This window comes from Balaenoptera ricei, chromosome 9 (assembly GCF_028023285.1).
Source record: "Balaenoptera ricei isolate mBalRic1 chromosome 9, mBalRic1.hap2, whole genome shotgun sequence".
NCBI lineage: Eukaryota > Metazoa > Chordata > Mammalia > Artiodactyla > Balaenopteridae > Balaenoptera > Balaenoptera ricei.
Genome location: NC_082647.1, coordinates 57,641,800 through 57,656,864, shown reverse-complemented (window position 1 = coordinate 57,656,864; position 15,065 = coordinate 57,641,800). Strand labels below are relative to the sequence as shown.

At 40.3% G+C, this 15,065-nt stretch overlaps 1 protein-coding gene and 1 long non-coding RNA gene across 2 annotated transcripts; both read left to right on the top strand.

Annotated features, from left to right (window-relative positions):
* Nucleotides 1-436: 436 nt before the first annotated feature.
* On the top strand, nucleotides 437-3,684 carry LOC132371513 (uncharacterized). Its single transcript, XR_009504865.1, has 3 exons — nucleotides 437-483; nucleotides 592-750; nucleotides 3,608-3,684. It is a non-coding gene; the product is annotated as an uncharacterized LOC132371513 (long non-coding RNA).
* A 5,093-nt stretch (nucleotides 3,685-8,777) lies between these two features.
* On the top strand, nucleotides 8,778-10,730 carry LOC132371973 (eukaryotic translation initiation factor 4B-like). Its single transcript, XM_059933839.1, is given in 1 exon segment — nucleotides 8,778-10,730. A coding segment is annotated over 1 exon segment (1,839 nt). The 5' UTR covers nucleotides 8,778-8,784; the 3' UTR covers nucleotides 10,624-10,730.
* The last annotated feature ends 4,335 nt before the right edge of the window (nucleotides 10,731-15,065 follow it).

Genomic DNA, 15,065 nt, shown 5'->3' with positions numbered 1-15,065 from the left:
CTGACATAAGAAGAGGAAGTTTTCAGAAAAATCCTGGTAAGTTTCTGAATCATTACACTTTTATTTTTTATACTTATGAGGAGACAGCTATTTTCATAAACTCCAGCTGTACTTCTTTTATAATAAAACATGTGTTTGTGCATAAGCCAATTACTCGTAAAACTAATGAAAGTAATTAGAAATTTCAATGGGTTAAATACCTATCAGTATATCTAACTGAAGCTAACTTTGTAAATGCTCTTCTGCAAAGAAATGGATCATCAAGTATACGTTAAGGTGGCGAGAGTGTTTCTGGTCATGTAGGGCAGTGGGAAAAATGATACAGAAACAGTGCAAAGAAGTTCAGGAAGTTAAGCATAAAAGACTATAAAGGAACCTGTGGTTGTGTGCAATTATGCAAAATTCTGTCTTCCAGAACTTGAGATGTTACTAGAAGTTTTACATTTAATCAAAGATAACGTCCTCCAGAGGCTATTTTTCAATGTAAGTGCTTCCTTAACATCCATGTCATACAGCAATCTGGTTTAAAAATTAAAATAAAAACTTATCCTCAGGAAAATAAAGCCTAACTTGGCTTATGTGTGGTTTCAGCTCATCAGACCATTGGGGGAGTGTGTGTGTAGCCGTCCCAGGCAACAGCCAGGATTCTGAATTGTCTCTCCCCACTATCAGCTGTACGTCCTGTGGAGCAGAACAACTCTTCAGGGCATGGATATCTGGGGTGCTACTGAGGACGCTCCTGAGACGACGGTGGGTGGACTTAGCCCTAAGAGGACTTGTCCCTAAGAGCTCTGCTGATTTGTTACTTCTTGTTTAATACCTCAAGAGAGAAAACTGGAGGAGTCACTTGAGAATGGCGTCCTATAGCTCCTTTGCCAATAATTAATGTTACTACTAATAAGAAGATCTGTGTTCGTGATTATTTCAAAACAGGAAGATGAGGGCTCCTAGGAAGCCAAGAGTTATATCAAGGCATTCTCAAAATTTTTCCACACCAGTCATTTTAATCTTTATGTATCTCCAACAATATATATACATATGCTCTTAAAACTAATAAAGTATAAACTAGTTTAAAAACATTCCTCATAGGATTTCCCTGGCAGTGCAGTGATTAAGAATCCTCCTGCCAATGCAGGGGACATGGGTTCGATCCCTGGTCCAGGAAGATCCCACATGCTGCGGAGCAACTAAGCCCATGTGCCACAACTACTGAGCCTGTGCTCTAGAGCCCGTGAGCCACAACTACTGAGCCCACGTGCCACACCTACTGAAGCCTGTGCACCTAGAGCCCGTGCTCCACAACAAGAGAAGCCACCACAATGAGAAGCCCGCGCACAGCAACAAAGACCCAACGCAGTCAAAAATAAATAAATAAATAAATAAATTGTGAAAAGCATTACTGATAGAATAGGTTCAAATCATTATACGTTCACAACAGCTCTCATGTGGGGAGAGGGGAGTTGAGTGACTTTTGACATTATAATCAGTCCAAGGATATTATTGAAGAGTTTAGTATATAATATTGAGACCAGGTATTCCTGATGTTTCCATTTAACAGAAGAAAAGACTCCATACTTGAGGAATAAATGTCAGTGACCTTATTTGAGAAGAATATTTCTATTTCCCTGGTATCTATTGGCAGAATCAGAACAAAAGGAAGTAACAGAAAACTGTCACCTTTTAGATGGCACAAAGTTCCCTTTGCAGCATCCCCTACGTCAGACAGAGCACACAGTGAGTCACTGGTGGTATAGAGGCCAAAGAGCTGTAAGAATAAGGGGCTTACTGCAGAGGGAATTTCTTGATGCGCTGCTTCATTTCCAGAAGGTTGGGCCCTATTGGAATTTTGTAGTCACTGGTTAAACCAAAAGAGAAAATCTGGAGTCTGTCCTCTCACTCTTTAGGATATGCAGAGAGAGGGGGGATGGTTAAATTACTGAAAGAAGGCTCTGGCTAAGAGAAGGTATTGCATCGGACCTAAATAGAGTGTGTCTGTGGAAAGGGGCAGGCCCCTCACCTGGAGATCAGCTTCCCAGAGCAGAGGCAGGAGATTAAAACAGCAGAAGTGCTGAGGACCCAGAGGAAAAAGGAACCCATGCCGGGGAAAACCTGGTATGAGAAATGGCTTCATTTGGGGATTGAGAATGACACAGCAGAAAACTGATATGGGGTATTATGGAACTGGGGTACCTAGAAGGACTGGGGGAGGAAATATATTCATTTTCTTTTCTTTTTGATAAAAACTTTTCTTTTCCTTTTTTTTTATATCTTTATTGGAATATATTTGCTTTTCAATGTTGTGTTAGTTTCTGTTGTACAACAAAGTGAATCAGCTATAAGTATACATATATCCCCATATCCCCTCCCTCTTGAGCCTTCCTCCCATCCTCCCTAACCCACCCCTGCAGGTCGTCACAAAGCACGGAGCTGATCTCCCTGTGCTATGCAGCAGCTTCCCACTAGCTATCTATTTTACGTTTGGTAGTGTGTATATGTCAATGCCACCCTCTCACTTCATCCAAGCTTCCCCTTCCCCCCGGGTCCTCAAGTCCATTCTCTAAGCCTGCATCTTTATTCCTGCCCTGCCACTGGGTTCATCCGTACCGTTTTTATAGATTCCATATATGTGCGTTAGCATACAGTACTTGTTTTTCTCTTTCTGACTTACTTCACTCTGTATGACAGACCCTAGGTCCAACCACCTCATGAAAAATAACTCAATTTCGTTCCTTTTTATGGCTGAGTAATATTCCTTGGTATATATGTGCCACATCTTCTTTATCCATTCATCTGTCGATGGACACTTAGGTTGCTTCCACATCCTGGCTATTGTAAATAGTGCTGCAATGAACATTGTGGTACATGTCTCTTTTTGAATTATGGTTTTCTCAGGGTATATGCCCAGGAGTGGGATTGCTGGGTCATACAATAGCTTTATTTTTAGTTTTTTAAGGAACCTCCATACTGTTCTCCATAGTGGCTGTATCAATTTACATTCCCACCAACAGTGCAGGAGGGTTCCCTTATCTCCTCACCCTCTCCAGCATTTATTGTTTGTATGTTTCTTGATGATGGCCATTCTGACCAGTATGAGGTGATACCTCACTGTGGTTTTGATTTGCATTTCTCTAATGATTAGTGATGTTCAGCATCCTTTTATGTGTTTGTTGGCCATCTGTATGTCTTCTTTGGAGAAATGTCTATTTAGGTCTTCCACCTATTTTTGGATTGGGTTGTTTGTTTTTTTCATACTGAGCTGCATGAGCTGCTTGTATATTTTGGAGATTAATCCTTTGTCAGTTGCTTCGTTTGCAAATATTTTCTCCCATTCTGAGGGTTGTCTTTCTGTCTTTTTTATGGTTTCCTTTGCTGTGCAAAAGCTTTTAAGTTTCATTGGGTTCCATTTGTTATTTTTGATTTTTATTTTCATTACTCTAGGAGGTGGGTCAAGAAAGATCTTGCTGTGATTTATGTCACAGAGTGTTCTGCCTATGTTTTCCTCTAAAAGTTTTATAGTGTCTGGACTTACATTTAAGTCTTTAATCAATTTTGAGTATTTTTGTGTATGGTATTAGGAAGTGTTCTAATTTCATTCTTTTATATGTAGCTGTCCAGTTTTCCCAGCTCCACTTATTGAAGAAGCTGTCTTTTCTCCATTGTATATTCTTGCCTCCTTTGTCAAAGGTAAGGTGACCATATGTGTGTGGGTTTATCTCTGGGCTTTCTATCCTGTTCCATTGATCTATATTTGTGTTTTTGTGCCAGTACCATACAGTCTTGATTACTGTAGCTTTGTTTCAATCTTTTGTGACTAGATGATTGAAGCTAGACTTAGTTCTGGCCTAACAGGCAGCACAGAAAAGAAAGTTCCCCAGATTTCAGTCTGGGATTCAAGCCACGTAAAATAATTGACCTAGTGAAATGAGCAAAATCCCTTGACCCACAGACACTGCTAACTCAAGGGTTTTCAAAAATTCATTATTTTTTACTACTCTAAGAAAATATGTTATTTATTCGACAAATTTTTGTTAAGAAGCTACTATGTGTTAGGCACTGTAAAATAAGTGAACAAAACACACAAAAATGTTTGTCCTCATGAATCACACAGAATAATGGGTGGGGCAGAAAATAAACAAGGCAAATACGTAAAAATATATGGAATGGAATACTTGATTGTGGTAAGTCTTAACTAGATATTTTTAAAAGCCGGATGAGGGATAGGGGACCTTGGGAGATGGGATAGTTTTCAGTAGGCTGGCAGAGCAGTGCCTCTGTGAGAAGGTGGCGTTTGATAAAAGACCTGAAGGAAGTGAAGGAGTGAGCCCTGCAGGTGTCTAAGGACATTCCAGGGAGAGGAAACAAGTGTAGTACTGGAAGAAGGAACAGGTGCCACATGTGAGGAGCAACAAGGCAGCCAGGGAGCTGTACCAGATTTAGAGAGAGGAAAAATAAAACTAAGATGTTATATCAGAGGGGTAACAGGGTGCCAGGTCATATGAGGCCTTGTAGTTCATAATAAGGAGCTCAGCTTTCACTCCAAGTCAAACGGAAAGCCACTGGAAGGAGTGAACAGAATATTGGTATGTTATTTACATTTGAAAGGATCACTCTAGCTGCTATTTTGAGACGCTCCCGAAGGGATCAATAACAGCAAGAGGGAAACTCGTGAGACAGCCACTCCTATAATTCAGGAGAGAGACATGGGGACTTGAACCAGCTGGTGGGGAGTGGTAGCTGGTAATCAGATGCTTGTTTTGAAGCAACCTATAGGATTTTCTCCACATTGAATGTAGAATGTGGGAGAAGAGAAGGAGAAAGTATGCCTGCAACATATTTTGAATGTTTATTTTTTTTATTAACAGTATCAGTATTTAGGAATATAGGAAGAGATGCCATCTAGCTGAAGGATGTTCTTTTAAATCTTCTATGTTTGAAAATTTTTATAGTGGAAAGTTAAGGGGAAAATCTGTCCTGTAAACAATTTCTAAGCAACAGTCCAATCAACTACATTTTAATTTTGCTGTGATATCTCTTTTTTTTTAATGTAGTAGATTCTCAACAAATATACCCTCAGGTAAAACTAGGAAATGACCAGGTCTATTCTTCTCACATATCTACTTCCTCATAGATGCTTTCCGGGATGTGACTCCTGCAAATTCACAAGAAAATGCAACTCATCTAACTGCTGGAGGTCAAAGAACCTCTTGAAGAACTATTTCAAGTTGCTGATATGAAAAGTAGAAGTTTTCAGAAAAGCTCTGGTAAGTTTCTAATCCTTAAAGATATCTGTTTCATCAACTTTCTTTCAAAGCTATCTTTAAAAACTAATTCTAAAAACTAAAGCAGAACTTTGGAAATGAATATACTTCCAAGTGTACATAAGCCATTTCTAGCAAAATGATTCTAAAAGGAATGAGAAATCTCACTGCTTTCATATACATATCGCCAGATGCCACTTGTGCTGACTGCAGAGTTCTTCAAAAAAAGAAATCTTCCAGCAAGCAAGGTGCAGAATGTTTCTGATGGTGGAAGGCTCTGGAGATGAAGCTAGAAGACCTAAGTAAAATGTAGATCAGAAGATCAGGAATTCAAGCATACGAAACTGTGTGGAAAATTGTGACCACATGCAGCTATGCAAAATTCTGTCCTGTGTAACTCAAGATGATATCAAAAGTTTACATCTAGTTAAAGATGAAACCCTCCGAAGTTTAATCAACATTTTATTTAAGGCTTTCCTTCACAATTAGCTTGTACAGAGACTATGAGAAGAATCACATAATGTTAATGTAGTTAAACATAGTTCCAGAAAATGAAAGTAGCTAGCTTTGTAGTTTCAGTCCCGAAGAACATCAGAGCAGGGCATAAGCCTGCTGAGCTCCAGCCAGGACTTCGAGCATCCTTCCCTGGAGGCATGACTACCTGCAGGCTGCCAAGGCCCAGCCTCCTAGAGATGGGGGTGGGCACTTGTTCTCACCCTGAAAGCTGCTAGTTTGATCCTTCCTTCTCACCCCCCAAAGAGAGAAAATAAAAGTCCTTAGGGAATGGATCCTGAAAGTAAGTACTCATAAGGAGAACTCTAGGGTGCAAAGTTTTCCCAGAACAGAATAAAGAAGGTAAAGTGTAATTCTTCCCCCAGTTCCAAACAGAGCAGTTCCACCTTTACCCAATTAGACACAGAAGTTTCATGTGCATTTCTTTTGAAGAAGCAAAACAAACAACAAACAACACTGGTTCTGGTCCAATTCCCCTATACGCACAATGAATGGGAAAACAGGTTGTCTAAGAGGAGACATAATTTAATTATGGCATAGTTTTCCTGATCACAACTCCTCCCCCTTTACTTACACTATGCAGCTTCTTGCCAAACATAAAGGTCCCTCATGTTAAAAAATATGCCAACACTCCAGAACATAAATCTGATCAGATAATGTTCATGAAAGGACTTTGTAAGCCTCAGAACAGTGAACTATATTAAAGTTCTATATAAATATTAACAAATCATCACTGAAAAAAAGGTTGAAGGCACTGATGGGCCAAGGAGTTATGTCAAAGCATTATTAAAACCTTTTTGCTCAAATCATTCTCACCTTGAATTAAATACATAGCTCCAAACCAAACATGGATCAGAGACCACGTAAGTTGCTTATATAATTGACAGAGTACAAAATTCATCTGAAAGCGTTACCAAATGTATAGTAGCTTCAGATCATTATGTATCTTCTCAGCTCCCATCATAGGAGTGGCAGCTGAGAAATTTTTTAATGTTATAAAGGGTCTTCATCTTTGAATAATGGGGGAACCTTTGAGATAAGGTAGAGATAAAAAGACAGGCTTGGGGAGAACAGATGTCAGTCACCCTATTCCATCTCCCTGGATAGAATTCCTCGGAGAATTGAAACAATAAAGGAGAAAGCAAGAAGGAACCTGTTTCCCTGTGAGGTGGCACAAAGACAAGCCCTCCCACCATCTCCATGTTACACACGGGCACATGCGTGTGCCCGTGGACACGCGTGCGTACGCACGTACAATGTCTCTGGGCAAGTATAATAATAGCCGGTAAGCGGGAAGTCCTTCATATGCTGTTTATTGTAGAATGCTGGGCTCAGGGGCAATTGCTGCAATCACTGGCTCAAACAGGAGAGAAAACCTAGAGCTTCTCTTTACAGTCTTTGGGGCGCCCATTGGAGCGGGTGGGTAGCTTACTGAGAGAAGACTCTAGCTAAGAGAAAATAGTGCCTCGGACCTGGGCAGAGCAAGTCTGTGTAGAATGATAAGAGCATCTCCAGAGGAAAGTCCGTTTGCCCAGAACAACCAGAGCAGTTAAAACGGCAGAGGATAACGCAGAGACCCTGTGAGTCAAGCTCACTGAGGACCTGGAGTATAAAACTCTGGAAACAGGGTGAACCAAGACAGCCAGTGGAAGAAGCTTATACTTAGAAAATAGGCTTACAATGCAAGCCCACCTGTGCCAGTCATCCATCAAGTGAGTGTACACAGGTAAGTTAGAACCCTGTTTTCTCATTTGTCAAATGATAATAAACTTTGTTTGCAAGCGTCTGATGAGGATTAAATTGGATAGCACAAGTTACATATCTGGCACTTGGTAGGTTCTTATTAGGAGGCAAATTTATTGCGATAATTCACATACCATAAAGTTATACAGTTCAGTGGTTTTTGGTGTATCCACAGAGTCGTGCACAATCAATCACCAATTACCCCATCCTCCAGCCCCTGGCAACCACTAATCTACTCTCTTTCTCTATGGATTTGCTTATTTTGGACATTTCATATAAATGGAATCACACAATATGTGTTTATTTGTAAATGGCTTCTTTCACTTTGCATAATGTTTTCAAGGTTCACCCATGTTGCATTATCATGATTTCATTTCTTTTTACTGTCAAACAAATTCCATTATATGGATATACCACATTTTGTTTATTCAGTCATGAAAGGCAATTTATTTTTATGAAGCACTAAATGAATATTGCTTTATTGATCTAAGATGGGTGTGTTTTACCAAGTTTGCTAAGGCCTTCTTGAATTTAAATAATAGCTGTCTTTGTCACTCCGTTTCAGTCTTTGGTTAAAGAAAGTTATTTACTGACACTCTACTTCAAGCCCTTTCCCCTAAACATACAACCTTAGTTTTCTCAAACTGTATTGTTCACCCCTTTTCCAATATTCATCTTCACAGGTAGATATGTTGCAGTACATCAGTTTATATGATTTTAAATAAAAACAATATTTTCCCAGTAGTTGGAAAACTAATTATCACATTGGAAACAGGGAAATGAACAACTGGATGGAAAAACAAAAAACAAACCCATAGGTTTTTTTTAGTTCATTACTCATACCTAAGTTAAGTATAAAGTGAAAAAACAATTATACCCCAGAATGTTTCTTCAAACCATTTAAATGTTTTATTTTTTCATTTTTATTTGAGAAAATAAATATCGTTCCTGAATATCAAATTTGCATGAGTTATCTAAGAGCCAGAATATCTTTAAACGTGGTTGGCTTCTACTGAGCACTGTGAAGCCATGTTACAACACTTCCTGAGGGATGGGTAAATACAGGCCCTTCGGATCAGCAAATCCTTTAGGGAACAATCATTCTATTTTCCAATATTAACAATACTTCCAATGTTTCCTCAAAACACATGACTAGATAAACAAAGAGACTGGATTAGAGAAAAACTTACAGTAAGCTTGGTATCACTCTGAAGGGATAACTGGTATATTAGTTTGGAAATACCTATAATAAGAAATGCGCTCTCCCAACATGGCGGCCTCAGCAAAAAAGAAGAATAAGAAGGGGAAGACTATCTCCCTAACAGACTTCCTGGCTGAGGATGGAGGGACTGGTGGAGGAAGCACCTATGTCCCCAAACCAGTCAGCTGGGCTGATGAAACAGATGACCTAGAAGGAGATGTTTCAACCACTTGGCATAGTAATGATGATGACGTGTATAGGGCACCTCCAATTGACCGTTCCATCCTGCCCACTGCTCCACGGGCTGCTCGGGAACCCAATATCGACCGGAACCGTCTTCCCAAATCACCACCCTACACTGCTTTTCTAGGGAACCTGCCCTACGATGTGACAGAAGACTCCATTAAGGAATTCTTTAGAGGATTAAATATCAGTGCAGTGCGTTTACCACGTGAACCCAGCAATCCTGAGAGGTTGAAAGGTTTTGGTTATGCTGAGTTTGAGGACCTGGATTCCTTGCTCAGTGCCCTGAGCCTCAATGAAGAGTCTCTAGGTAACAGGAGAATTCTAGTGGACGTTGCTGATCAAGCACAGGATAAAGACAGGGATGATCGTTCTTTTGGCCGAGATAGAAATCGGGATTCTGACAAAACAGATACAGACTGGAGGGCCCGTCCTGCTACAGACAGCTTTGATGACTACCCACCTAGAAGAGGTGACGATAGCTTTGGAGACAAGTTTCGAGATCGTTATGATTCAGACCGATATCGTGATGGGTATCGGGACAGTTACCGTGATGGCCCACGCCAGGACATGGATCGATACGGGGGCCGAGATCGCTATGATGACCGAGGCAGCAGAGACTATGATAGAGGCTATGATTCCAGGATAGGCAGTGGCAGAAGAGCATTTGGTAGTGGGTACCGTAGGGATGACGACTTCAGAGGAGGTGGGGACCGCTATGAAGACAGATATGACAGACGAGATGACTGGTCATGGAGCTCCAGAGATGATTACTCTCGGGATGATTATAGGCGTGATGATAGAGGTCCCCCCCAAAGACCCAAACTGAACCTAAAGCGTCGGAGTACTCCTAAGGAAGATGATTCCTCTGCTAGCACATCCCAGTCCAGTCGAGCAGCCTCTATCTTTGGAGGGGCGAAGCCTGTTGACACAGCTGCTAGAGAACGAGAAGTAGAAGAGCGGCTACAGAAGGAACAGGAGAAACTGCAGCGTCAGCTGGATGAGCCAAAACTAGAACGACGGCCTCGGGAGAGACACCCAAGCTGGCGAAGTGAAGAAACTCAGGAACGGGAACGATCGAGGACAGGAAGTGAGTCATCACAAACGGGGACCTCAGCCACATCTGGCAGAAATGCACGAAGGAGAGAGAGTGAGAAGTCTCTAGAAAATGAAACACCCAATAAAGAGGAAGACTGTCAGTCTCCAACTTCTAAGCCTCCCAAACCTGAATAGCCTCTAAAGGTAATGCCAGCCCCTCCACCAAAGGAGAATGCTTGGGTGAAGCGAAGTTCTAACCCTCCTGCTCGATCTCAGAGCTCAGACACAGAGCAGCAGTCCCCTACAAGTGGTGGAGGGAAAGTAGTTCCAGCTCAACCATCTGAGGAAGGACCAGTAAGGAAAGCAGATGAAAATAAAGTAGATGGGGTGAGTGCCCCAAAAGGCCAAAGTGGAAATTCCAGCCGTGGTCCAGGAGATGGAGGGAACAAAGACCACTGGAAGGAGTCAGATAGGAAAGATGGCAAAAAGGATCAAGACTCCAGATCTGCACCTGAGCCAAAGAAAGCTGAAGAAAGTCCAGCCTCTAAGTTCAGTTCTGCAAGCAAGTATGCTGCTCTTGCCGTTGATGGTGAAGATGAAAATGAGGGAGAAGATTACACCGAATAGACCTCTGCATTCTGTGCTTTCTCCTAGTCTCTCACCACCCTGGAACATTCGAGAGCAAATCACACCTCTATCCAGACAAGACAAAATAAAACTCACCATCTCCTGGAGACCTTTCTTAACTTTTTTTTTTTAAAAAAAGAAACGAAATGAAATTCTTTTGCATGCTGCTGCAGCCTTTAAAATATTGAACTGGAGAATCACCAATGTAGCCAGAGAGAGACATACAGCTTTTAATGCTGTAAGTTTAAAGTTGTGGTGCATTTTTATGACACGTGCAGTTGCCTGTGTGATTAGTGCCTAGGGGCCTCCGTTTAGCAAGATGGCAGTGATAGTGATGCAGTGTCCGGAATCTAGTTGGGCAGTAGGCAGGTATGAGGAAGAGTGTGAGGTTTCTACCTTTAATTCTTATCCTGTTGTGGCATACATGAATTCGCAAACAGTATCTGAATAAATTCTCCATTCTTGGCAAGGTAGGTTTAGTCTCTGATGTTGTTTTAGTCTCCAGGAGGCTTCCAGCCCCACCTCTTATTTAATTCTGAGTTACTGGGGCCAGCCTAAGGGGGAGTTCCTTCATTTGTGCCCCCCAGGGGGGTAGGTGGGAGTGAGTCTACAGGCCACTGAAGAATAGGACTGTTTGATGACCAAAGTAAATGGGGAAATCGTGGTTTGAAAAGAAGCTTGGGGATTTGATGAATTATTTTGCACCAGTAACAGGGAAAATGGTATGACCTCCAATAAACACATAATCGTTTACCTCCTGGAGCAGGAAGCACTTAGGGGTTGTGGGAATTCCCAGGTCTTTTATGTGTCCTGGTTTCACCCTTTCTTAAACACTATCCCTTCTGAAAGTTCAAATATATCCACATTCTGTTGAAATCTTAAAGCTTTAAAAATTAAAAAAAAAAAAAAAAAAGAAATGCACACCCAATGTGGAATTTTAAATCATGTAAATAGTATTTTAAGTTACCAAAAAACTCTTAGCAAAGAGATATGTAACAAGAGGCAAGAAAAAAAATTTTTTTTTGGCTGCACCACACGGTTTGCAGGATCTTATTTCCCTGACCAGAGATCAAACCCAGGCCCCAGCAGTGAAAGCACCAAGTCCTAACCACTGGACCTCCAGGGAATTCCCAGGAAGAAATTTTTTTAAGAGACATCAAAGGTCAAAGGTCTCTGCTTAAAGCTGAGTAACCCTTAGGTAAATAAAGCATACCTATATGCTCTGAGTTTAACCAATTTTTTTTTTTAAACATTTTGTGGACTAGAGACTCTGTTGTCCAAACATGCCTAGTCCATGTGGGAAAATTGGGCCTTCCAGGTGGACAGGTGGCAATGCGTTAGCTATTGCTCATAGGATATAAGCCAGTTCCTGAATGGAGTCAGCTCTTCAAGGAGCTTCATGTGTCCAAAAGACTGAAGATGTGTATTGGGTATAAATAGCCACAGGAAGATTCAATTTGTTCTTACATTCTTAGAAAAAGTGGAAAGTAGCATTCAAATGAGTCATGGCATACAATATATAATTCCATCCAGAAAGAAAAAATTAGTAATAGTTAGAGAGTTAATAGGAGATATCCATGTGGTCTGCGGTTATTTAAAAGATATCCATTGTGTGCAAAGGAGCAAGAACTGCCTAGTAGGATACAATATCCATATGTGACCCTTATAATGTCACTTTACTTTGTTCTTTCAACCAATTGTATTAAATTTCTATCTGCCTGCTCAATATGTAGAAAGCAGATTCGCTTTGCTGGCTCATCTTGGAAGTCCTGAAATGATGTTCATTACAGCTATTGTAAAAATATAAACATTGACTAATGAGTGCCACATCTGACCACTCCTAAGATGGTGAGAACATATTAGACAGTTCTAACATCAGGCCAGATATTATGGGTACCAATTAAACTAAACCCCTTTTACTCACAGGTGTGGTGGGGTAAAATTGTGATGTCTGGCAGCCTCAGACTTTTGATATGGATGTGCCAAGTATCATTATTTCTTTATTCCTAAATTTGCCAGGTGAGATTACACCAGTTCCTTATTTCACTTTGATAGAGTCGCCTGATACAAAGACTCACCATGCCTTAAAGAGTATTGCTTCTGGTACCAGTTTGGACAAAGGCTTAACAGTTTTGTTATAAAGTTAAACATGCACCTATTTGATCCAGCAATTCCTTGCCAGGGTTATTTACCTAAGAGAAATGAAGATATATGTCTGCACAAGACTTGTACAGAAATAGTTATAGCAGCTTTCTGTGTGATTGCCAAAAATGGAAATAACTCAAATGTCTATTTAAGGACATTAGATAAGTGTGGTATGTTAATAAAACAGAATACTATTCAGCAATAAAAAGAAACGAACTATGGATACATGCAACACTTAGACCAATCTCAATGACATTATGTTGAATAAAAGAAGCCAGTCACAGAAGAGTATATTCTATATGATTCCAGTATATCAACACTTGGATCAGGCAAAGCTTTTTCAAAAAAAAAAAAATCAGCAGAGTGGTTTCCTCTGGAGGGGGTTAGGAGTAACTGAGAAGGGACATGGGATAACAGAAATGTCCTATATCTAGATTGGGGTGGTTTGTCAAAATTTTACATTTAATATATGTGCACTCCAGTTTTACCCCAAGAGTAGCAGAATGTAAAAAAGAGAGAATAGCAGAAAGCTAATAGCTTTGAAGCTGAGTGGTGACTACATGGGGATTCATTATGCTGTCCTGTTTACTTTGTTTGTATTTAAAATTCTCCAAAGAAATTATGCCATAAAAGTCTATTTCATGATGTGGGGAAACAGAAGCTATATTTTGCTAAGTAGAAGAAAAAAACATTATAAGGCATATACTTCTACTATTGGGCAACTATTTATCTGAGAGATTATCTATAAAAGACCGAGAGATTGTATACCAAAAATGTTCATAACTATGAATGGGGGATGGGATTCAGGTAGAGCTTGTTTTTCTTCTTTTTTTTTCTAGTTGTTTCTGATGTTTTTAATTGAACACATATTAGCTTTTTAACTAGAAAAATATACTATAAATATTACTTTCTTAAAAATGACCAGTGGGGCTTCCCTGGTGGCGCAGTGGTTGAGAATCTGCCTGCCAATGCAGGGGACACGGGTTCGAGCCCTGGTCTGGGAAGATCCCACATGCCACGGAGCAACTGGGCCCGTGAGCCACAATTACTGAGCCTGCGGGTCTGGAGCCTGTGCTCCGCAACAAGAGAGGCCACGATGGTGAGAGGCCCGCGCACCGCGATGAAGAGTGGTCCCCACTTGCCACAACTAGAGAAAGCCCTCGCACAGAAACGAAGACCCAACATAGTCATAAATAAATAAATAAATAAATAAATAAAAGAACGTGAATTTCTTTAAAAAAAAAATGCAGTTGTTTATAAGAAAAAAAAATGGTTTCACAAGGTTGCCACTTGCAAAGTCAATATACAAAAAAAAAAAAATGACCAGTAATAACAACCAAAAAAAAAAAAAAAAAAAAAAGACTCAGTCCTAATTACTCTGAATCAATAACAACAAGGGAAATGTGCTCCGGACACTTGCAAAAATCCTGTCTCATGGACTAAGAGGCTTCTTGGTATTATAATATGGCAATACTTCCTTCATCTGAGAGAAAGAGGAACATGATCGAATGTAAAACTGTTGGTGGTTCTGTTCCTAAGAGAAATTTTATAAAAAAGGAGAATGGAATGAAAGCATGAGATATTCTACAGAGTGTTTCTAGATCATGACACATTTTTCTGTGCTTGCTACATTATAATAATTTTATTAGAGCATAAGGACCCGAAATGAGTTAAAAGAGAAACATTGATCAGATAGTATCCAGGGAGCTTAACTTCGAACACTCTTAAGAAAGGGATCCTCACTCTTTGGATTATTGAAATAATTTAAATAAAAGAGTTTAAAAGAAGGCCTGGAAAAGAGAAGGAACTTCCCCTGATCTTTACCAGAGAATTCCTCTCAAATATAGAGCGTGTCCTCTAGTGAGACAGGCCACATCCCAGGATTATTCAGAGGCTTACTTGAAGGAGAGGGCTGATGGGTGAAGAACCAGACTGAGATCCAAGAGCGCAGGAGGAGAGGGATAGCTAGGCAACATCAGAATTCACCAGCAGGATCCACCCCCTCAGGTGGAAAGGCATAACTGGTTTCCCTTTTCTATAGGACTGTTTCAGGAAACAGTTGGCCCAAGAAGTTCGTATGCAATAGCAGGACTGAATCAACATGGTGGGTGAAGTAATGAGGAATCCAGGCAAACAATATTTGCAAGTCTAGATCATGCATTCTCAACTGGGACGCTATCACCTCCAAGGGAGTAAAAATTTGTTCTTGGAAGCAAAAAAAAAAAAAAAAAAAAAAAAAAAACCTTTCTTTAAAATAGACTTTATTTTTTTAGAGCAGTTTTAAGTTCATAGCAAAA